Source organism: Prionailurus bengalensis, chromosome B3, assembly GCF_016509475.1.
Source record: "Prionailurus bengalensis isolate Pbe53 chromosome B3, Fcat_Pben_1.1_paternal_pri, whole genome shotgun sequence".
NCBI classification, from domain to species: domain Eukaryota; kingdom Metazoa; phylum Chordata; class Mammalia; order Carnivora; family Felidae; genus Prionailurus; species Prionailurus bengalensis.
Window position 1 is genome coordinate 4277810 of NC_057355.1, and position 23769 is coordinate 4301578.

Sequence of the window (23769 nt, forward strand, 5' to 3'; positions counted from 1 at the left end):
AAAAAAAGAAAAGAAAAAAAGTAGAAACTCATTCCCTTTTTAGTTGGTCAAAAGAATCTGCCTTTGAAGTACCTCACGTTTATGCCTACTGTTTTGTTTTATGGCCACAACTTGTCCTGAGACCGTCTTTTTCTTTTAATTGAAGTGTAATCAACATACGATGTTATGTGAGTTTCAGGTACATGACATACTGGCTCACTGACTCCACGCGTTACTTCGTGCTCAGCAGAAGTGTCACCACCTGTCACCAAACAACGTTTTTACAGTATTATTGACTGTTCCCTGTGCATGACTTTTCATCCGCATGCCTTATTTATTTTCTAACCAGAAGGTTGGGCCTCTTGCTTGCCCTTATGCATTTCGTCCACCCCCCCCCCCCACACCTGCCTCTCCTCTGACAACCATGAGTTTGTTCTCTGTTTTCTGTTCATTTGTTTTTTTCACATTCCACATGTAAGTGAGATCATACAGTATTTGCGTTTCTCTCTCTGACTTATTTCACTTCGCATCGTACTCTCTAGATCCAATCATGTTGTCACGAATGGCAAGACCTCGTTCCTTTTTTCACGCCTGAGTGACATTCCATCGTGTACATGCACCGCATCCTTACCCATTCGTCTGTGGATGCGCACTTGGGCTGCCTCCGTGCTTTTGGCTGTGGTAAATCACACTCAGTAAACGTGGGAGTGCGTCTTTTTGAATTAGTGGTTTTGTTTCCTTGGGTGAAGGTCGGGGAGGGGCAGAGAGAGAGGGAGACAGAGGCTCAGAAGCAGGCTCTGTGCTGTCAGCATAGGGCCTGATGTGGGGCTCGAACTGACGAACTGTGAGATCATGACCTGAGCCACCCAGGTGCCCCGAAATTGTTTTTAATGTTTATTTATTTTTGAGAGAGAGAGAGAAAGAGACAGAGTGCAAGCAGATGAAGGGCAGAGAGAGAGGGAGACACAGAATCTGAAGCAGGTTCCAGGCTCTGAGCTGTCAGCACAGAGCCCGACACGGCACTTGAACCCATGAACCATGAGATCATGACCAGAGCCAGAGTTGGCGCCCCGATTCTCTATGCTTTTGAGCTGGAATCCCCTTGATTCTTGCCAGGATTCTCTGATAGGGGTGGCCAGTCAAGCTGACCCACTTTATTTTATCTGTAGACGCTGTCACTTCATCTGCTGTCCTTGAGCTGGGCTTACCCTTCTGTCAGCTGTTATCCAAGGATATACTGGGCGTAAATACAGATAAAACCGCTTTTCTTAGAGAAAGTGCTTTAGTCCTATTAGCTGGGCTTTCAGTAATTTGTCAAAGTGTCAACCACTGTATCAGACAGCTCTGCGGCTCCTGAAGGGCCAGGACGGTGTGGTGGGGAGTGAGCTGGACGTGCCAGTGGTGCGTGAGGAATCACATGGGTGCAGGGGGGCCGACACCCTGGCTGCAGAGTGGAGCCAATTCAGGCTCGGTGCCGGGGACCTGTCAAGTTACGGGGTCCCTTACAGAGTGGGAATTGGAAACCTGGGCCATGGGACACTGCCGGAATTCAGAGACGGAGCCCGAGGATCTTGGGCCACCCCTCCTATGGTGCCTGGCCTCCTGGTGTTCGTAGAGCCCACCCAGGGCTCCCACTTTACCCCTGCGGCACGAGAACCGTGACAGGGCCTGTCCTGCAAAAGGGGGTGTCCTGTGAGGGAGCAGGAGGCCCAGGGTAGTGGGCATGTAGGGACCTTAGTCATTTAATTACTGTGATTAGCGCTCAGGGAAGAGGTGGGGGTGGGGGCGAGGCAAGTTTCCTGCCGTGAGAACTGGGACATAGGACACAGATAGCAGTCACTGCTTTGTTTTAGGCCTTTCATCCTAAATGTTGATCCGAACCAAGGTGGCCGATCGGTCAGATGTTTTTAGCCTTTGGGGCTGAGTCTTGGTGCGTGGGTAATTGCACCTCAGACCTCGGGCAGGTCTAGGGCCTGGGTCCTGCCTCTGTCTGTTGGCCTGGCCAATCAGGTCCACAACCTTGAGCCTCTTATTGGTCCTTGTCAGCCAGCCGTCCCTCCCAAACCATGGAATAGACATGCAGGTGTGGAAGGGACTTGGGGTCGCTGTGAGCAGAGGCCACAGCAGACTCAGCGTCCGAGTGGCCCGCAGCGCACAGGCTCCCCATTAAGGGAAGGTGGTGGCTGCCATCCCACACCAGGACACGGCAAGTGCTGGGTCCCATCCAGGCTTTTGTCATGATCCATTTGGGGAAGGATTTGGAAGGCCTCTCCTTCCCCTGAGAGCAGTTGGTGCTGTTCATCCCAGGAAAAACCTGTATTCAGACCCGTTCTTCATTCTTCCAGAAACAGTAGGCCCTTTCTTCTTCTCAGGGAAAAGGCTTTGCGTGTCAGCCCCACCCACTGCCAAAGGCACGGCTGGGCCGGAGTCTGGTGCGTCATCTCGGCGTTGCTCGATTCTGGGGGGTCACGCGGGTCCTTTTCTGTGTGTGGGCCGCCAGGGTGCCACGCTCTATCTGAGGACCGGGGACTAGGCCTGGCTCATCGTTGGGGTCCCGGGGCCAAGTCAGACCGGGCCGCACCACAAGGTGGGTGGGATAGTCAGTGGGTGACAAGGCCGGGCCTGGCCACATCCCCTCTGGCTCTGGGACACGTGTGCCGAGAGGGACCCAGGACCCGCACCTCAGTGTCACCTGTGCGTGGACAGACAGGTAGGAGCGAGGGCACCCAGAGCGGCAACCTGAGCCATTCCATGGCCACCAGCTGCACACCAACAGTGGGACGATTTGCGGGGAGTTTGGGGGCGGAACAGCCACCTCCGTTATGCGGGAACTCCGTTCCCAGAGCCACAAGGGCGCTGGATTTCATTGTGCCACTGGCCCTCTTTCCCGACCGAGCTCAGCACCGCCCCCTTGTGAGGTGTCGCCTCGCCTGTGGGCGGCACTTGCCGGGAACAGGTGCTTCTCTCAGGTGCTCTGGATGGCTCTGCTGCCCTTGGTTCTGTTATTTATAGGATCACAGAAACCTGTGTCAGAAGAGACCTCGGAGGTCATCCATTCTGCAAGTACTTAGCAGCGTCCGCTGCATAGTGAGGACTGCCTAACCATGAAATTTCGGAGGATGTCAGCATCTGAAGCCCTGACTCGCTGGTATTTTCTCCTGGGAATGCGAAACTGCTTTCAAGAACACAGCCAGGTCCCCTCCTCCCCCGTCATTATAGTTTCCTCTTTCGGATCCGATCACCTTCTGTTAAAGGAGCTGACATATGGAAGGGTCTCGGCACACAGTAGGTTTTCAATGAACGTTGGTTTCTTTTCTTCCCTGATTGGGGTTGAAAAGAAAAGAGAAAAAGCATCGATTAATCCGTACTCTGGAAGCAGGCAACATGTCTGTCAGTTGCTGTAACTCGGTCCCAGCCTCTTGTAGAAAATTTGCGGGTTCTTCCAGCTTCCAACACCCTGGATTTGGAGACAACTCTCAATGGAGAGGAATCCAGGGATGTCTGCCATTTTGTGCCACAACAGCATCCTCTGAAATCCAGAGCAAGGCCGCAGGCCGGGGGTTGGGGGCGGTGGACACATTTGTGCCTTCTCCAAAAACGTGGTTCCAGCGACCCGCAGGAGCTGGGTCTTTTACCACGGAGTCTTTTTTATTTTTCTCTGTGCAAGTTCCAGTGATAACTCTCTAAAGAGGAAGGGGGTGGGCGCAGGAGACAGGAGCTCACATTAAAGCCTACTCCCCAAGATGCTTTATATAAAGTATCCTTCTGGACTTCACCTTCTCCCCCCCCCCCCCCCCCCCCCCCGACAACCCTCCGCCCCTCACGGAGGCACTGCTGACTCATTCTGCTGCTGCATTTACCACCCACGGGGAACCCTCCTTCCCACCGCCCAGGACCTCATTCTCTTGTTCCCTCTGGATTGTCCCCACTGCCTCCTGCGTCCTTCCCCTGCTCCTCTTGGTGCCACCGGGGCCTCTTCTCTTGTTCTTTTGTCCCCTCCTGCTGGGGACACACCCCACTCCGGTAACCCCACAGTCTGCTAAGCCCCCCTCTCCCCTGAGGCCGGAACCCACAGGCCCAGCCCCTTCCTTTGTCCCCAGCACAATTCCTCAGTGTCCCTGAGTGTAGGGCTCCACCTCCCCATTTGAGAAGCTTCTGCTCACAGTGAAGATCAGCCTCTCTGACAAGTTTAATTTTTTTTAATGTTTGTTTATTTTTGAGAGACAGAGCATGAGCGGGGGAGGGGCAGGGAGAGAGGGAAACACAGAATCCGAAGCAGGTTCCAGGCTCCCAGCGGTCGGCACAGAGCCCGATATGGCGTTCAAACCCACGAACCGGGAGATCATGGCCTAAGCCAAAGTCGGACATTGAACTGACTGAGCCCCCCAGGCGCCCCCAACTTTGTTATAACTGTTTATTGGTACCGTTTAATGTCTGAGGATAGAGCCAACACTCTTATACCCAGCCGCCTGGTTGAGGAACTTAGGATTTTACTGCTCCTTCAGAAGTCCCTTTATGGGCTTGTCCCTAATTATATGCCTTTCAGAAGGTTACCACTCTCCTGAAATTTGCATTAAGCGATCTCTTAATTTTCTTTATGGTTTTGCCCCCTGTGTGTATCCCTAAACCAGAGGTTGGCAAAATTTTACTCTAAAGGGCCTTGTAGTAATTTTTTTTTTTAATTTTTTTTTTCAACGTTTATTTATTTTTGGGACAGAGAGAGACAGAGCATGAACGGGGGAGGGGCAGAGAGAGAGGGAGACACAGAATCGGAAACAGGCTCCAGGCTCCGAGCCGTCAGCCCAGAGCCTGACGCGGGGCTCGAACTCCCGGACCGCGAGGTCGTGACCTGGCTGACGTCGGACACTTAACCAACTGCGCCACCCAGGCACCCCATACTTTTTTAATGAACTGTATAGTCTCTGTCTAGCTATTCAACTTCTCTTGTGGCAAGAAAACCACCGTAGCCCAGTATGTAAATGAATGGGCATGGCTGTGTGCCAATAAAACTTTATTTACACAAATAGATTATGGGCTGGATTTGGCCTGCGGGCTATATTTTTTTTGTTCCTTGCCCTAAATAATATATATTTTTTTTCTGTTTTTGACCTTTATATAAATATCCTACTGGTGACTCATACTGTGTATCTCCTTTTGTGACTTCCTTTTTATTATTTTGCTTAGCGTTGGGGTTTTTTTGCCCAATTTAATTGGGACATATCTGACACACATCACTGTGTAAGTCTAAGGCATACAGCAAAGTGGTTTGATTTACAAATATATATGTATTTTTTTAACGTTTATTTTTTTATTTTGAGAGAGAGCACACACAAGCAGGTGAGGGGCAGAGAGCGGGGGGGAAAGAATCCCAAGCAGGCTCTGTGCTGTCAGTGCAGAGTCCGATGTGGGGCTCGATCTCACAAACCGTGAGATCGTGACCTGAGCCAAAATCAAGAGTCAGACTCTTAACCGACTGAGCCACTAGGTACCCCATACATATATATTTTTTTAAATTTTATTTAATCTCTACACCCAACATGGGGCTTGAACTCATGACCCCGAGATCGAGTTGCATGCTCCTCCCACTGAGCCAGCCAGGTGCCCCTGATTTACATATATCATGAAATGATTTCCACAGTAGGTTTAGCTACATTGATCTCATACAGATACAATAAAAAGTTTCTCCTTGTTTTTTTTTTCCTTTTTATTTTTTTTTAAGATTATTTATTTTGAGAGAGAGAGGGAGAGAGAGCATCCCAAGCAAGCTCTGCACTGTTAGCACAGAGCCCGATACAGGGCTCAAACCCACAAACCACGAGATCATGACCTGAGATGAAACCAAGAGTTGGACACTTAACAGACTGAGCCTCCCAGGCACCCTGAAAGGTTTCTCCTCGTGATGAGAGCTCTTAGGATCTACTCTCTGTCTCTCTCTCTTTTTTTTAATGTTTATTTATTTTTGAGAAAGGGACAGAGAGTGAGCGGGGAAGAAACAGAGAGAGAGGGAGGCACAGAATCCAAAGCAGGCTCCAGGCTCCGAGCTGTCAGCACAGAGCCCAATGCAGGGCTCGAACCCATGAACCGTGAGATCATGACCTGAGCCGAAGTCTGACACTTAACCTACTGAGCCACCCAGGTGCCCCAGGATCTACACTCTTGATGACTTCCCCATATATCATTCAGCAGTGTTAGCTGTGGTCATCATGTTATACCTTCTGTCCCTAGTATTTATGTATCTTACAGCAGGAAGTTTGTACCTTCGATCACCTTCCAACATTGTTTTTGTGATTTGTCCTTGTTGATGCCTGCAGCCTTGGTTCATTTTGACCGTGGGATAGTATTTCGTTGTAGGAATATGGGAGTTTATGTGTTCTGCTGGCAGTGAACATTTGTTTTTGCAGAACTGGTACTGAGAACATTCTTGTTTATTTCTCCTGCTAGACCTGTGCAAAGATTTCTTTCATGAGTGTCTTTAGTGGTGCAGTGGCTGAGTGAAAGAGAATGTGCATTCTTCTTTACGTATTTACTTATTTTTAAAATACATTTTAAAAGTTTATTCATTTTATTTTGAGAGAGAAGCAGAGGGAGAGGGAGAGAGAAAATCCCAAGCAGGCTCTGTGCTGTTCAGCAAACGCGTCAGATCTCACCACCTGTGAGATGGTGACCTGAGCCGAAACCAAGAGTCAGGCACTCAGGCAGGTGCGCTGAGAAGGTGCATTCTTAACTTGCGCGAGAAAGCCACATTGTTTTTCAAAGTGACTTTGGCAGTCTGTGAGAGCCCCCAGTGCCCCATGCCCTTGCCCCTGCCCCACCCTTGGTATCATCAGACATATTTTGGGTTTGGTGAGTAGATACTGGTAATGGGCATGCAGTTTCCATATTACTAGGGAAATGGAGTTTAAACTTCTGACTGTGAAACTCACCCTACCTCGTTGTCTCCGGGCTCACGAGAGAGGGGTCCATTCGTCAGCCCAGAGCTGAGCCTCCCTTGGGGACTGGGTCCTCCCTGCACCCCAGGGCGTCCCTCCTACCCCACAGCTGCGCAGGGCACTCCCACCGCAGACCCGAGCAGATTGATGGGCTTTTCACGGGCGTCCCCTTCCTGTGCTCCCTCGTGCAGGCTGAGGAGGGTGAAGGAGCCTCGAGAGAAGCAGAAGCATTAAGGTGAATTCCAGGTACAAGACCGCGTGGCCAGACGTGACTTGGGGGCCCAGAGGAGTACACGCACGAGGCGTGTCTTCCCGGGAGACTAGTCTTGCTGGGCTGCCCCACGTGCAGCACAGAATGAGGTTCCCGTGTTGGTGGAAAGTGAAGGAAGCAGGCTGTGGGCTTGATCGTGTTTGACAATGTCATTGCTCCCACTGACTCTCGCCCTGGGTGTCCTGGGAGCACAGCCAGCCACTTGTCTCACTGGTTACAGATGGACTCAGCAGTATGGCCCGGAGGTGGGTCAGACCAGCTACCTCCGGGGAGCTGTGGCAGCATAATGGGTAACGTGGAAGTCAATGATAGCTTTCCTTCCCATTTCTTCCTCTCTTCTGAATCTGGAAAGTTCTTTTTTTTTTTTTTTCCTTTTTGAGAGAGAGCACGTGCCCACGCACAAGCGGGGTAGGGGCAGAGGGAGAGGAAGACACAGAATCTGAAGCAGGCTCCAGGCTCTGAGCTGTCAGCACAGAGCCCGATGTGGGTCTTAAACCCACAAACCATGAGATCATGACCTGAGCCGAAGTCTGACGGTTAACCAACTGAGCCACCCAAGCACCCCAAACATTTTCTTTTTTTTTTTTTTGAGTTTGTTTGTTTGTTTGTTTGTTTTGAGAGGGAAGCAGAGACAGCGAGAGTTTGGGAGGGGTAGGGAGAGACGGAGGGAGGGAGGGAGAATCCCAAGCAGGCTCTACACTGTCAGCACAGAACCTGATGAGAGGGGCTCAAACTCACAAGACCGTGAGATCGTGACCTGAGCTGAAACCAAGAGTCGGAGGCTTAACCCACTGAGCCGTCCACGTGCCCTGTGAGCATTTTCAGTCATTGTATTCGTGAGGGTGATCTGTGATCACTGACTCCAAGTCACTGAAAGCTCAGATTATGGTTCACGTTTTTAGCAATAAAGCACTTTTTAATTAACGTGTGTACTTTTGGGGGACGCCTGGGTGGCTCAGTCGGTTGAGCATCGTACTTCGGCTCAGGTCATGATCTCACTACAGTTCGTGGGTTCGAGCCCCGCATGGGGCTCTGCGCTGACAGCTCAGAGCCTGGAGCCTGCTTCGGATTCTGTGTCTCCCTCCCTCTCTGCCCCTCCCCCGCTCATGCTCTGACTCTCTTTCTCAAAGATAAATAAACGTTAAAAGAATTTTAAAAAATGACATACTATTTGTAAGCATAATGCTATCGCACACCTAACAGACTACAGCACGGTAGAAACATAACTTTTATATGCATTTAGGAAACTGAAAACCTCGCTTACCACACTTGATTGTGACATTTACTTTATCGCCGTGGTCTGGAACTGAACCCAAAATATCTCTGAGGTGTGCCTACACATACTCCAAAGAATGAATCTACTAGCGGTTTTCCTTATGAAGGAAATGTTTATTCTCCAGGGCCAACTCAGAACGCTTTTCTTTCATCTGCTAAAGCAGGGAAGAGAGGACACTGAGCAGGTACTCTAGTAATAGAAGTGTCATTGCTGTGCGTGTGTGAACATGCCTACTGGGTTTTCTAGTGAGGCATCAGCTCACGCATAAACATTGCCTGCTTGGCACAACAACCTCTAGAAGTTAATACGAAGAGAACGACCGTTTATTGCCTCTGTCAGCTCACGGAGGCCTGGGGCTAGGCTCTCACCTTGATTTCACAGGACAAGAAAACGAGCCGGTGAGGAGCACAGTCTAGCGATAAAACTCAGGTTGTCCGACTCAAAACCTGTATTCGGAATTTCTATACAACGTTTCTCCTTCTGTGCGTGACGACCTCCCTTCTTACCCCGTCTGTGGACTAGGGACGCCCCCCGCTGCACTCTTGGCTCCCTTCCCATCCACGTGGTAACTCTCCTGGGGTACCAAAGCCCATGTGAGTTCGGACACGTTATCAAGCATTTTTCAGAGAACTAAATTTGATACAGTTGGTCAAGAGCTCTGCCTGCTGTCACCGGACGCTGTCGGTGATGGGGGGGGGAGGAGGGGAGTGGGAAGTGCGGCCTAAACCAGGGGCGAGTATAAAGGAATGCTTCTGGGGCCTTAGGTTGGCTGGGGCCTGGCACAGCTCCGCTTGGGACTGATATGGTGGAATCAGAGCAGGCCTAGGGCTGGTGTGTGGCTGGGCTGCTCGATCAGCGTGGATCCCATGATCCCAGAAAGCCAACCCTGATCACCTCTCAATTACCAGGATGCTGGGAAGGGCAAAGCCATCACCAAACCCATTCGGAAACCTGATTCATTCTAGATCTTTCTGCTCCTTTACAGCAAACCTGTAGCTTGAGGTCAGCCTCCCCAAAACCCTCTTGATAGTCAGAGGACAGAGGCTGAGCAGAGTAGAGGACACACTTCTGAAGCTCACCCCAAACAGGCTCTTCCAGAGTCAGGCTGGAATCACATAGGTGAAGTCCCCTGGTAGTTCTTTAGAATGTAACAGATCCTAAGGCACTTTTTCATACAGTCTTCTATCTAATTCCCATTTTACAGATGGGAAAACTGGGCTCGACAAAGTCACGTTTATCAAATGACATGTTCAAGGTCATACAACTAGTAAGTGCTGAAAAGGAATGTAATGTACGTATTACTTAGAAAACAGTGATTAACTGGCTTTAAGAGCTAAATCTGTCTCCTGCTTGGGGATTCATTCAGCTTCTCAAATCTGTGGACTCAAAAAAATTTTTTTTTCTTTTTGATTCTCAACTGTTCTATGAATATCGCTCTGTTCCGTCTTCTCACCTCGCCTTCTGGGACTCTGGTTACGTGTCCACTAGACCTCCTGAGTGCATCCAACATGGTTTACATTCTTACCAGCTTTCCACCCCCTGATTCTTGGTTCTGTTTCAATCTTGATGTTTTCTGTCAATCGGTCTTCCGGTTCCCTAATCCTGGCTATTGATGTATCCAATCAGTAAACCTACTCACTGAACTGTTAATTTTAGACTTTGCATTTTTTAGTTCTGGAATGTCCCTTTGATTCCTAAAAACAAAATTCAGGGGTGACTCAGCTGGTTAAGCATCCGACTCTTGATCTCGGCTCGGGTCACAAGCTCACAGTTCATGAGATCAAGCCCCAGGCCGGGCTCTGCGGTGACAGTGCAGAGTCAGCTTGGGATTTTCTCTCTCCCTCTCTCTCTCTCTGCCCCTCCCCCTCAAAAGAAATACATTAACTTAAAAACTCCTGAGTCCCTGGGGATATCCTTTTTCATCTACATTGTCCATTTTCCCATTTCCTTGAATATATTGAAAAAATTTTTTTTAATATATTTTATTTATTTTTGAGAGAGAGAGCGCGCGTGCGCGCGCGCACAAGTTGGGGAGGGGGCAGAGAGAGAGGGAGACACAGAATCCAAAGTAGCTCCAGGCTCCGAGCCGTCAGCACAGAGCCTGTCGTGGGACTCGAACCCACCAACCGTGAGATCATCACCTGAGCCGAAGACGGACGCTCAACGGGCAGAGCCACCCAGGCGCCCTGTGTTTTGCTTCTCGATATAAACAGCAGCCCCATGCGAGGCTGCATGTTTCCGCAGCAGAATGTGTCGCCTGAGACACGTGGTGAATTGCAGCCCTGCGAACTTCCCACGGCGTCTGCACTTGCACTTTTGTGTAAGGTGTATAAATTCTGGCAGGCAGTGGTTCCTCTGACGGCCGCGAGCAGAACCTGGGTAAGATGCTTAAAGGCATCAGAGAACTGTAGAAACACTATGGACGTGCGGGACTAATATTCCGGAGAGGAGAGGACCACTGGAGAGGTCAGTGGCAGGTGGCAGCTCTTTCTGTGTCGGGAGCATTTGCCAGGCCTGGCTGCCGGCCGGGGCTGCTGGGGGGAGGAAGGAAGCGCACAGAACGGGGAACAGCGCCCAGGGCCCGGGGGGCAGCCTCGGAGGCCGGTGGGCTTCAGGCCCACGGCTGGCCTCCCTACAAGACAGTGGCTGAACGGCAAGTCTCTGCGGGTCTGGAGGTAGGCTGGACGTTTCCAAAAGGCCGAGTAAAACTTCCCTCGTGTTTACGGTGCTAAGAAGTGGAGGCCTGCCAAGGGGTCTGGAGAAGAACCGCGAAGGCAGGAAAGCTCCAGAGGGAGCGGGGACTGGCGCTGGCATCTCCATCCCCCCCTCCCCCGGGGCACTAAAGGGTGTGGGGAGGAGCTGGAGCCTCAAAGTCCGTGTTTGGCCCCTGGGGAAAAGACAGACCAGCAGAGATGTGGGACCCTGAGTGACAGAACTGGGGACGAGCAGCCCCAGACGGCACAGCCCGTTTCCCCTTCAAGGTTTGCCAGATTTGAAGGTTAAAATCTGGAAGGCTACGGAACGAAGCTGAAGACCTCAGACAGAACGGGATGATCTCCCAAAGCCTTTCGGGGAAGAGGATATAAAGACGTGCCAGGCTCACAGCTGAGAGCCGTGGAGGGCCTGCCCTAAAAACAGAAGTGAAGCAGAGGCGGACTGAGCCTGACCAGAGCTGGAACTGGGCCCCGACCTGGTTCCGTGCCTGCGTGGAACATGGATTTGCTATACTCCCCACTTGCCCAGCAGACGAAGAGGGGAGCTTTCTCTTGTAGGTGATAACGTCATGTGGAACCCTAACAGTGTGTTCATACCCATTTCCCACCATACAGTGGAGAATGAGTAGACATGCTCAGTCGGTTAAACGTCCGACTTCGGCTCAGGTCATGATCTTGCAGTGTGTGGGTTCAAGTCCCGCGACGGGCTCTGTGCTGACAGCTCAGAGCCTGGAGCCTGCTTTGGATTCTGTGCCTCCTTCTCTCTGCTCTTCCCCCACTTACACTCTGTCCCTCTCTCTCTCTCTCTCTCAAAAATATTTAAAGAAAATTGTTTTAAATAATTGAAAACATTTGCAATATTGCAAGAATCATCAAAATGTGACACTGAAGTGAGCAGACGCTGTTGGAAAAATGGTGCCGATCGACTTGCTTGACGCAGGGTAACCACAAACCTCCAGTTTGTAAACAACGCAATTATCCGTGACAGGCAGTAACGTGAACCCCAGCAGAACAAGGTGCGCCCCTACTCAGCATGCTGCCGTTCCTGCTCAGATCATCAAAAGCCATTTGATGAGGAAGTCAGCAGCGAGTTTTGTCACTCCTGCCTGTTAACACACGTCCAAGAATCCCTTATTTCCAGGGACCTTTTTCTTGATTGTTTCTTAGAGCCTCAGGGCTTCGAAGGATTTCTGCCAGAGTGAGCCTTACTTGCTATTTCCTAACACTTCTCAGTTGTTCCTTATTTATTTACATGTCTCCACCCTCTTCCTGACTTCCTGCAACTAGAAGATGAGGAATCTTGACTCATTCATCTCGTATTCGGTTAACAGAATGCCTGACAAGTAAATGCTCAGTATATGAATGTATGAATGTAGCATGTGCTGGGTTTATCATTCCAGGTTCGTTCTCTCCCCTTCGTACCCTGCTGTGGCCTCCCAGAGGCTGATCTGCAGACCGCAGCATGGGTCCCCGGGGGCCTCCGGCTTCTGGTTGGGTCTGGCCAGTGGCAGGAGATCAAGGGGAGAAGCAAGGGTATTTGTGCCCCCGGCTCCTCTCTTGTGGGAAGCCATGCGTATCCTGGGATGTCTCTCAACAAAAGGTCACCTCTCTCCTCCAGGCAGCCAGCTCTACGTGACTCTGGCCTTCCTCAGTCTGTAGCCTCTTCCTCCCTGATCCTTTGAGCCAGAGAAGGGGGCCACATCAAACACCAGGTCCCCCGCACCACCCCCTACAGCCTCCCTCCACCCAGCTCATGCCTGTATCGTTACTTCCTTTGTAAATTAACCCTAGGCAAATTACCCCCATTAAGTATACCTTCACCTTCTTGTTGGGAAACAACAAGCCCCAATCGCTTATGGAGATTTTAAGTTGTTGGAGCTGGACACTGGGGCTCCGGGTGCTTAAAAAGGTGCACAGCGCTGGTCGTCAGAGTGTGTGGTGTGGCTGGCCACGAAGGGCCGTTGGATGCGTGGCAGCTTTGAGGAAATAAACAGCAGTTTTGGAAACTATTCTCCACTCAGGGCAGACTTCTCTCCCACTAACTTGTACGATCTTATTTTAGCCCGACGGTCTGTTTTTAAGTCTCTGAAATTACCCCTTATCATGGTTGTGTATCTGACTCAGCACAGAATGTGCCAGGAGAGGAGGAACTCGGGACCAAAAAGAACAGAGTGGGGACGCGTACGTTAGGTACCAGCCGTGCCAGATGAAGACTTTGTAAGGAGTTCCGTTGGTGTCGAATTCTGTGTTTCACTTCCTGCTCTCCTGGGTTTTCTCCTGCAGGTGATTATAAACAGCACCATCACACCCAACATGACCTTCACCAAGACGTCTCAGAAGTTTGGGCAGTGGGCGGACAGCAGAGCCAACACGGTGTTCGGCCTGGGGTTCTCCTCGGAGCAGCAGCTGACAAAGGTAATGAGGTCCCCTCGTCCGGACACTGTCACCCAGTCCCTGGGTGCTGAGGGCCTGAGTGGCCCTGCTGGTGAGCAGGATTCCTCTTCAGCCTTTGATTTCACCCTGGCTGGCCCCGCAGGGCTGCCCAACCAGATGGATGACCTTTTAGAAATCCCAGGTCCCTGGAAATGAAGCTGTTGTTGGAGAAGGAAACTCACAGGACACCTGCTCCTGCAGAGCCTGAGATCCCAGCCCCAGTGCGCCGCTCTGCAGGCGGTTCCTTCCCCGTGTGTCACCCCAGGCCTTGTGCCCAGAGTGCGTGCGCCTGGCGGCCACCAGCATCAATGACCCCCTGGTTGGAGCCCTTAAGGAGAGGGAGGTCCTGCTGACTACTCACTAGCAAACAGCTCCTAATCTGGAGGCCCTGTGCCCCTTAAAGCGTCACACCGCGTTTTGTCTCACGGTTTCTGGGGAAAGGATTCGTAGCTTAGGTTTGATTCTCCAAGGGGCCCAGGACACGCTCTGTGGACAGTCAGAAGGTGTTGAGGAGCACATCGTGACCGACCACAGGCTTGGAGAGCCCCAGGGTCTGCGGGAACAAGCTGACCACTTCTGAGAGGCTCCCCGGCTGATGGATGTGTGAGCAAGTGGGCTTCCCTGGAGGATGGGGAAGGAGCCCTGTGTGCGTGTTCAGAACGCATTGCTTGAAAGCGAGACTGGCTAGTTTACATGACACAGGAACTTACTGGAAGGTCAGAGGGCCTCAGGGAACCCCGGGGGAGAGTTGAAAGGGAAGGGCTGGAGCCAGGCTGGCTTCAGGAGGCTAGGCTCTGGGAGTTGTTTCTCTCTAGACCATTGCCGTGAGCATATTCATTGAGCTGTGGCTGGGCGGACCCTGTGCAAGGCGCTGAGCACGTGGAGCTGTGGTCCCGTCCGTCCCCAGAGGCATTTACAAAATTCCAGGTTCGGGGGACTTGACAGGGCCACTTGGTATGGACTGGGATGCTTGGATTTCTTGAGTACACGGGGGACAGCTTTCAGAGGAGGTTCAGATGAGCCAGGAAGCCGCCCCGCAGGGCCCCACGGATTTGTACCTCTTCTCTGTTCAACGTGTGTGCGTGTGCTGTGGACACACGCACGCACACCTCGGCACACGCACGTGCACACTCAGGCACACACACGCATGTGCACACTTAGGCACATGCACACGTGCATACTTAGGCACACGCATGTGCACGCTTAGGCACACATACACGTGCACATTTAGGCACACACACGCATCTCTAAGGAGGCGTGCAGCCCACAGACCCAGCCATCCTACGTCCAGCCAGACATGCGACCCCGATGGAGGGCACCCCAGGCCCTCTGTATCCCCAGGTCCTTACATGGACGCCACTCCCTAAGAAGCCCAAGAGACCCAAAATGACCTGGTGGCACTTTGAGCATCTCTTTTTTGCCACCTGCTCACAGGAGCATTCTTTCCTGGGTCCCAACACGTCCAGCTCACCAGGGCTGTGAAGCACAGGGAAAATCCTTGAGTCTAGGTCATCGGGTATCATCGTGGAAGGCGATGTCCCTTGGTCCCCGGACTCGCATGCTGCGCCTCTGGGGAGAAGCACCACGTGCTCCCACCCGGAAAGCCTGGTGCTCCCGCAGGCAGCACAGCAGGCGGGAGGGCCCACAGTCCTAAGGTTATCGGACGCTGCTTCGTTTCGTCGGCGCAGAAGCGGGTTGGCTGGTTTCGGGCTGTGTTGTGTGGCACAGGAGACCTTCAGGAGGCCTCCGGGCGGCGGGGCTGGCCTACCCACGACAGACCATGGCATCTGTCAAGGGAGGAGGAGTGCTCCGGAGGAAGGGCCCCCGTGCGATCCGCTTTCCACCGAGCCACTGGCAGGTGGCCTGAGGGCGCGGTGCAGATCTGGGGGCTCAGGGTGGATCCCTGTTGTTGGCAGTTGGTGCTCAGCAGGTCAGAGGGTGGGGCGGCCCTGGAGAGCAGGGGTATGGGTCATCTAGGTCGCGAGGGGCCTCTCTCTCTGGTGCCCGGCGAGTGTGTTGGCAAGCCTTTTGGGCGAGCACTGGGCTGCCTGCAGGACCAGGGTGGGGCGTCTGGTTTTAAGGATTCTCTCTGGTGTGAAGGTGGGGACTTTGGAAGAGCATAGTCTGTTCAGGCTGTTAAAGCAAAATGCCACGTGTTGGGGTGGCTTACAGGCAACAGAAGCTGACTTCTTGGAGCTCTGGAGGCCGGAGGTCTGAGATCGGGATGCCGGCACGGTCAGGTTCAGGGGTAGGTCCTCTTTCTGGTTGTATCCTGGCAACTTCTTACTGTGCTCTCACGTGGCCCAAAGAGAGCAAGAGAGCTCTATGGGGTCTCTTAATAACTTCTTCTTTAGTGTTTTTATTTGAGAGAGAGAGAGACAGAGAGACAGAGCACAAGTGGGGGAGGGGCAGAGCGAGAGAGGGAGACACAGAATTGGAAGCAGGCTCCAGGCTCCAAGCTGTCAGCACAGAGCCCAACACGGGGCTCGAACCCACAAACCGCAGGATCATAAACTGAGCTGAAGTCAGACGCTGGACCAACTGAGCCACCCCGGCACCCCAATCAGTGGGGTCTCTTATAAAGGTACTAATCCCTTTTATGAGGGAGCCACCCTCATGACCTCATCACCTCTCAGTGGCCCCACCTCCTAATCCATCACATTGGGGGTTAGGACCTCAACGTAAGAATTTGAGGGGGGCACAGGCTTTCAGCCAGTTGCAGCCATTCATGCAGAATATGAATCTTTCAGACTTGGGTTCCCTCTGGGCTCACTGGGTTCCACTGATGTAGCCGTTCCCACATCTTTGTCACTAAGCTTCCCACTTTGTTTCTTCCAAGTCCCTATCCAGGCAGCGAGGCCCCTCACCATTTCCCCAGGGTTCAGTGTAGACCCGACTCCAGGCGACCTACCCCGTGCACACCGGACAAGGAAACACTCCAGCTCGTGCCCACAGGGAGGATTTTCCTTTTCCATCATCGTCCACGTCACGGGACCCACATGGACAACCCCATGACAGCGTGTGCCGGGGGCTGGTCATGCGGCGTGCGGCTTTGGGGGTGGGCCGGGCTGGTAGAGGCCGGCGCAGACGTGAAACCGCAGCCTACGAAGGGTTTCAAGCCAAGAACGAAAATGGTCGGATCCGCACCGCAGGCAGATCTTTCCAGTGTTGAGGGAGACGGGGTTGTTCTGGTCCAGAACGGAGATGGCGAGGACCTGAGTGAGTGGACGTGGGAGGCAGGGGCTCTGGGATGAGGGCGGGCACATGGACGGATGGACAGAGCTGTCATTTTCTGAAACGAGGAAGAAGAGGGGCTGTGAGGATCAGAGAGGATTTTTGTGAATTGGAAGCAAGTATGATCGTGGTTTGGTGAATGAATGATTCCAGAACTCCTGTCTGGGGTGGGCACCACGGCTGCCCGGAGGAGGCGGGGTGGGGGAGTTGGGAGCAGCCCCTGCCCTGCCCCCCATGCCCCCTTCCCACACCCGCTGGGGTCCTCAGACCCCTGGGGACGCAGCAATACGGGGAGTCTCCTGTGGGAGGCAGGGCGTTGGCGGGGCCTTGAGGCCGTGTGTCCCTGACCCCGCCCGAGGCTCCAGGCCTTCTGGAAGCCCAGGCAGAATCCCTCTCAGCTGCCTGGAACAACTTCTTCAATCTTTGGAGGAATCACAGTTGCTAGGAAGGATAAACAGGAGAGAGTTTAACGGAAAGAATCGAAGGAAGGGAGAACTCAAAAATCAGAACAAGTTGTGAAAGTTCACTTCTTTGTCCGCCGAGACCTGGGGGGACCTCAAGCCATGCCTGCCTCCACGCTCGGCCACTTTGCATCCTTCCCAGGCAGAAGAAAACATCCTGTCATTAAGGAGGAGTGTCTGGTCTTCCCGAGTCACTTGGTCTCTTCTGCTAGCGGAGTCTCGGCTCTGTGACTGTGACCTGCCCTTGTCACAGAGGCTTATCAAAGAAGCCCTCGGATGTCTCCTTTGTTCAGAATGTTTCAAGCCAACTTTTCCCCTTCCCTGTGAAGGGAACGATTAACCACACACGGATAAATTACCATGAAGTGCGGCTGGAGGTCTCGACAAGTGGCAATTAGCTAGCAGAAAGGAACTTGGACCTGAGGGGACAGCTGTGGCCGAGTATTTCTGACTCCACAGAGCAACCACCCACAGTCCTGAGACAGGAATCTGTAATCAAACCCTATAACTAGGCTAGAAAAAGGAACAGCAGCGCGGCTATTTTCATTTGAGAACACTTTCTACGCACGTCTCTCTCTACCCCCCGGAAGGAAAATAGAAACCTTGGTCTCCACTGTTCCCATTATAAGGGCCACTTTACACCACGGTCCCAAAAGTCCTACAGGGACACTTTCTGCTCTTTAGACAGGCTTTCCAAAAATAATAGCAGCTGTGTAGTCCCAGAGGTAAGCTGGGACTCGGCTGTCCACCCACCCGAGGGGACGTGATGGCGGCCTACTGAACGTTAAAAGGGATGTGCACATTCTGCTAAAAGGAGGAGCTTCGGAAAAGAGACAAAAAGGAAGGAAACCCAAATGTAAAAGTGAGCCACTTGCAAGAGTTTAGATTCTTTCTGGTATCTGACCTTAGATGTCAGTCTTCTGAGTTTGGCTCTGAGTTTGGTGTCATTTATCCCAGACAGAAGGAAGCACTTCCTGCCACGAAGGCAGTGACCCAGGGTGGGGTTGCTTGTGCCCTGCGATTGATTCGTCTGAACCCTGACACACACACACACACACACACACACACACACGCACACAGAACATTTGCTCTTGACCCATTTTAATTATTTCACCTGTAATTCATATTTGTATCCTTATGTTCACTTAAGTCTGTGTAGTTGTAAGAACATTGCTCTATCTGCCACCTTTCTGATTTAAGGGCAGTTGTTTTAAAGTAGGAGATAGTAGTCATTCATTCTTTTGATGTTTTGGTGAGAATGCCTTTGGCTGCAAGTAACAGGGAACTAGTCACAAGGCTGAAACAAATAGAGTTCTTCTTTACACACAGAAGAGAAGTCCTAAGGCAGACAGTTGCCAGCAGGATGCCGTGGCCCCACGATATTGGGTGTGAGAGCTCTGCATGTTTGTTTCTTTTATTGGCATTTTCCTCATGATGCTAATATGGCTTCTCAAGCTCTATCCATCACATCTGCATTCATCGTAAGAGGGGAAGGTAGAAGGTGGTGCTACAGGAACTTCCCTGTGAGGTCCTTTGGCAGACTTCTCCTTGGGTCCAACTGTCAGTCCCTGGGCCACCTTCCCACAGGGGAAAAAAAAAAAAGGAAGAAGAAGTAGGTCACTATGGCCAGCTTGGAGTGGTTCTCATTCTCTCTCACCTTGCAAATTTCCTGCTCCAGTCAAATTTGAGATTTTGTTAAGCCAAGAGAAAACAAGAAATGGATTTTGAATGGAGCAAATAGTGTCTGTCGCAGAGTCTTCACTGGCCAAGGCCAAAAAAACCAAAAAAGCCACAAATAAGATAATAGTCTTTCATTTTCTAGCAGGATAATGATGAAAAAGATGATGATTTTAACTTTTAAAAAACTATTACTGCAAGTTTAAAAACTGCAGAAAACGATGAAGCACCTGGGTGGCTCGGTTGGTTGAGCGTCCGATTTCGGCTCAGGTCATGATCTTACGGCTCATGAGTTTGAGCCCCGCGTCGGGCTCTGTGCTGACAGCTTAGAGCCTGGAGCCTGCTTCGGATTCTGTGTCTCCCTCTCTCTCTCTGCCCCTCTTCCACTTGTGCTCTGTCTCCCTCTCTCTCAAAAACAAATAAACACTAAAAATTTGTTTTAATTTTAAGGGGCTCCTGGGTGGCTCAGTTGGTTAAGCGTCCAACTTCAGCTCAGGTCATGATCTCCCGGTTCGTGGGTTCGAGCCCCCCCCGTCAGGCTCTGTGCTGACAGCTCAGAGCCTGGAGCCTGCTTCAGATTCTGGGTCTCCCTCTCTCTCTGCCCCTCCCCCATTCATGCTCTGTCTCTGTCTCTCTCTCTGTCAAAAATAAATAAAAAACATTTAAATTTTTTTTTAAAACTTCAGAAAATTATCCTAACAAATAAAGACGTGAGAATTTGGCATACATTTTAGAAAGCTTTATGCTTGGAATATCCTTTGATCCACTGGTTTCATTAACTGGCTTTTATTCTACGGAAATAATTATAACTGAGTACAGAGATTGAGCTTTAAGAATTTGACCTGAAATATCATTTATAACAGCAAAAGCAAAAAATCAAGACACCAGCCAAATGTCCAACAGTAAGAAATTAGGTGAAATACATTCCAGTATATCCTTCAGGGCAAGATACTGCATAGCAATTCACATGCGGTAATAGAAAAGCATATAATTGCATGGGAATATTAATGTCCTGTTAATTTCAAAAGTGGCTATAAAACGAGGTGTACCATATCATTCTGTTTCAAAGATAAATGTGTGTAATGGATGCATACATAGAGATAGGAAAATATTGGAAGTTTATGTGGTGGTGGGACCATAGGTTTGAAGAATATTTTTTTCTAAACTGTACTTTCTACATTCAGAAGCTTGTGCTTTTTTTTTTTTTTTTAATGTTTATCTTAGGGAGAGATCGAGTGTGAGCGGGGGAGGGGGAAAGAGGGAGACACAGAATCCGAGGGAGGCTCCAGCCTCTGAGCTGTCAGCCCAGAGCCCGACACGGGGCGCGAACTCATGAACTGTGAGATCATGAGTTGGGCTCAAGTTGGATGCTCAACCGACTGAGCCACCCAGGTGCCCTGCGTGTTCTTTTTTATAGTAAGGAGGAATATTAGAAAACTTAAGCCTCGGAGATAAGATTTTTCACCGGTGGACAATCCCCTGGCTCCTTGGTTGCTTCTAAGTTTCCATTATTGTAGATAATGCTAGGATTAACATCTTTGTATTGAAGCCTTTTTTTTTTTTTTCACGTTCTCAATTATTTTCATAGAATAGTTTCCCTGAAGTGATATCACTTAGGTCAAGGGGTGTGAACGCTGTTTTCACTGATGATCTGGAAATGTCTTGCCCGCCCTGGGTATTGTAACTGTATTTACTGTTTGCTAATTTAGCAAGCAAAGAATAGTACCTCATTGTTTTGATTTGCATTTCCAGTGGGACTGAACAATTGTTTTTATCAATTGCTTACTTACTGTGTTTTATATTTGTGCATTTTGCTGTTTATCTACTGGGGTTTTCACGTTTTCCTTTTCAGTGTGTACGAACTTCCTCTACTAAAGATAATGGCCCCTTCTCTGTGATACCAGCCTAGCAACGGATATTCCCCCCCAGGCATTTGTTTCCCTTCTGATTTAGTTTTTCTTCCCCTTTTCTGCTGCAAAGCTTTCACCTGTTTTTTTTAGACAAATCTGTCTCTTCTGTGATTCTCTTTTATTTCTTCCAAGTTGAGAACATTACCTTCTTACCCCTCAAGCAGAAGTTTGGTGAACGTTCAATTCTGTTTGCATCCAGATTTTTAAAAAATATCCCGACCCCATTACCTCACTGATCATGTATCATGCCACTTGCTTGTAGTAAAGGTTTAAATTCATTTCCCCTGTTTACTAATGTTGTGTCACTCCATCTCTGTGGGGTAACCTTCCCTATCAGTGTATCGATTCCTCGTTTGTCACAAGATGATGTTTATGTAAGAGGTAGGGCCTGTTTCCCTCATGCGGCTACTGATAACACATCTTTTAAGATGATTATTTATTAAAATTTTTTTTAATTTAACGTTTATTTATTTTGAGAGAGAGAGAGAGAGAGAGAGAGAGAGAGAGAGAGAGAGAGAGTGAGTGTGAGCAGGGGAGGGGCAGACAGAGAGGGAGACACAGAATCTGAAGCAGGCTCCAGGCTCTGAGCTGTCAGTCAGCACAGAACCCGATATGGGGCTCAAACCCACGAGCCGCAAGATCATGACCTGAGCCGAAGTCAGACGCCTAACCGACTGAGCCACCCAGGCACCGCCCCTACAATGATTATTTTTGTTCCAAATTGATCCTATAGGGATCCTACTTGGTTGCATTTTAGGCTTACTTTGTGAAATTTCCTTTTTTTTTCCTCACCCATTTGAATGTAAAACAAAATCCTCCAAAAACTCAGAGTTTCTCTGAGGACAGAAACCAAATCTTAGGTATTTCAGTGTCCCCGGCACAGTCCCAGGTACATAGAGATCAGCACTTCCTAGTTCTGAATGAATGAATTCACCCTGTTTCGGCACTCTTTTTACTAACGTTCATGGTTTCAAGGCTCTCGCTTCTATTTTACTTGAAGAGACTAGTCAGATCGAGGCCAGAGATGCCACAGTTCCCTGTTTGAACCCCTGTCACATGCCCAGCAAGGCCCTGTCCTTTTTCTCCAGTGACCCATGGAGGTAGTGTTATTGCCCACATTTTATAGATGAGGAAACCGAGGTTCAGAGTGGCTCATCTCCCTGCATCTGAAAGGCTGACAAGGGTCGGAACTGAGCAGCTCACCCAAGCTAGCAGTTAAGCAGGTAAGTCTTAGGACGCTGTAGTGTCCAGTGCTGGTGTCAGATGGCCTGTGTTCAGTCTCAGGGTGACCTTGGCGGTTACGAAACCCACGTGTCCCCATGTGGATACTGAGCGCCTAAGGGTCGCTGGGAGTGCACGGCCAGACGAGACATTCCAGCTGCTCTCCTCTTATCCCTGTGAAGCCAAGAATAGGTGTCTTTCTTTTTCCTTTTCTGAGATGTTCTAGGCTGTTATGATTTTTTTTTTTAATTTTTAATGTTTATTTACTTTTGAGAGAGAGAGTACAAGTGGGGGAGGGGCAGAGAGAGAAGGAGACACAGAATCTGAAGCAGGTTCCAGGCTCTTCTGAGCTGTCAGCACAGAGCCCGAGAAGGGGCTCGAACCCATGAACCTCGAGATCATGACCTGAGCTGAAGTCGGACGCTCAACCGACTGAGCCCCCCCCCAGGCGCCCCTGGCTGTTGTTATTTATAACGGCACCCTCATCCCGCAGTCCCTTTGCGGTTGTGTGTTTTGGTGTATGTGTTCGTGCTCTCCCTTTATAACTGAGAAGGAGAGCTGCCCATCAGTGTAGCGGAGGAGAGCTGCAAAATCGGGACTGGCCAGGGGCTCCCCACTCCATATCTGGCATTCTGTGCCTCAAGCCTCGTCTTTGCCTTAAAGGTCCCCGTGGCCTGTTTTGAGTTGAAGCTTTTAGAAGTAATTTTTTAAAGGCTTTTTTTTTTTTAATGTTTATTTATTCTTGAGAGAGAGACAGTGCGTGGGCAGGGGAGGGGCAGAGAGAGAGGGAGACACAGAACCTGAAGCAGGCTCCAGGCCTCTGAGCTGTCAGCACAGAGCCCGACACGGGGCTCGAACTCACGAACCACGAGATCCTGACCTGAGCCCAAGTCAGATGGTCAACCGACTGAGCCACTCAGGCGCCCCAGTAATTTTCTTTTAAAGAGGGAGTGTCTACAACCGTGTTTTACATCTTAAGGTAATGGAGCTTCTCTCTGCAAGTGGAAAACCTAATCAGATAAGTATTCAGCCACTGCCTTGGGCAAGACTCTTGGCATTCTTGTTGGCACAGGAAGCTCACTGGGTGTGTGGAAGACAGATCTGCGTCCAAGTTCAGGTTTATCATAACTAGCCGTGTGACCCCGGGCTTTAACCAGCCTCCCTAAGGCTGCATTTTCTCATCGGAACATTGTCGAGCTATCCCGTCGTACAGAATGGGGGGGGGGAACCAGAAGAGAGAACGTGTGTTAAGAAGCCATTCCACTCCTTCACACGTAGATATGGTTGTGCTCAGGGCCCAGGGGAAGTGGGGGGTAAGTACGCCTACCCAAGGCAGCGACTGTGGGACCACTGAGGGGCCGCCATGATGGGTGTCAGGGGACAAAGAAAGAAGCCGCCCCTGGAATGGAAGGTTTGCGCCTTAGGCTGAGAGTCTCCAAGAGCAGAGCTAAGGTCTTCACCAGTTAGGGATGTTAGAGACAGAGCGAATGGAGGCCCCGAACTCATCCAGAAGTGACTTGTTCTGTCAAAGCCTGGAAGAACTTTGTATACTGACTTGGTTGCCACTGACTTCTGTTACTCAGCTCTTGGCCTCCTGGGAGGCAGAGCGGTTTCTGGTAGCTGCACCAGATATCTGAGTATATCTGAGTATATGAGTATATCTG

The 23769-nt window shown here is 50.6% G+C and overlaps 1 protein-coding gene across 5 annotated transcripts in view; it reads left to right on the forward strand.

Annotated features, from left to right (window-relative positions):
• The window catches only part of HOMER2 (homer scaffold protein 2), a 106749-nt gene that overhangs the window by 68365 nt on the left and 14615 nt on the right, over positions 1–23769 (forward strand). For all 5 annotated transcript variants that reach the window (XM_043554645.1, XM_043554646.1, XM_043554648.1 and 2 more), the window contains one exon: positions 13453–13584. In XM_043554645.1, the coding sequence (XP_043410580.1) occupies positions 13453–13584 (132 nt within the window). The remainder of the gene's footprint in view (positions 1–13452; positions 13585–23769) is intronic.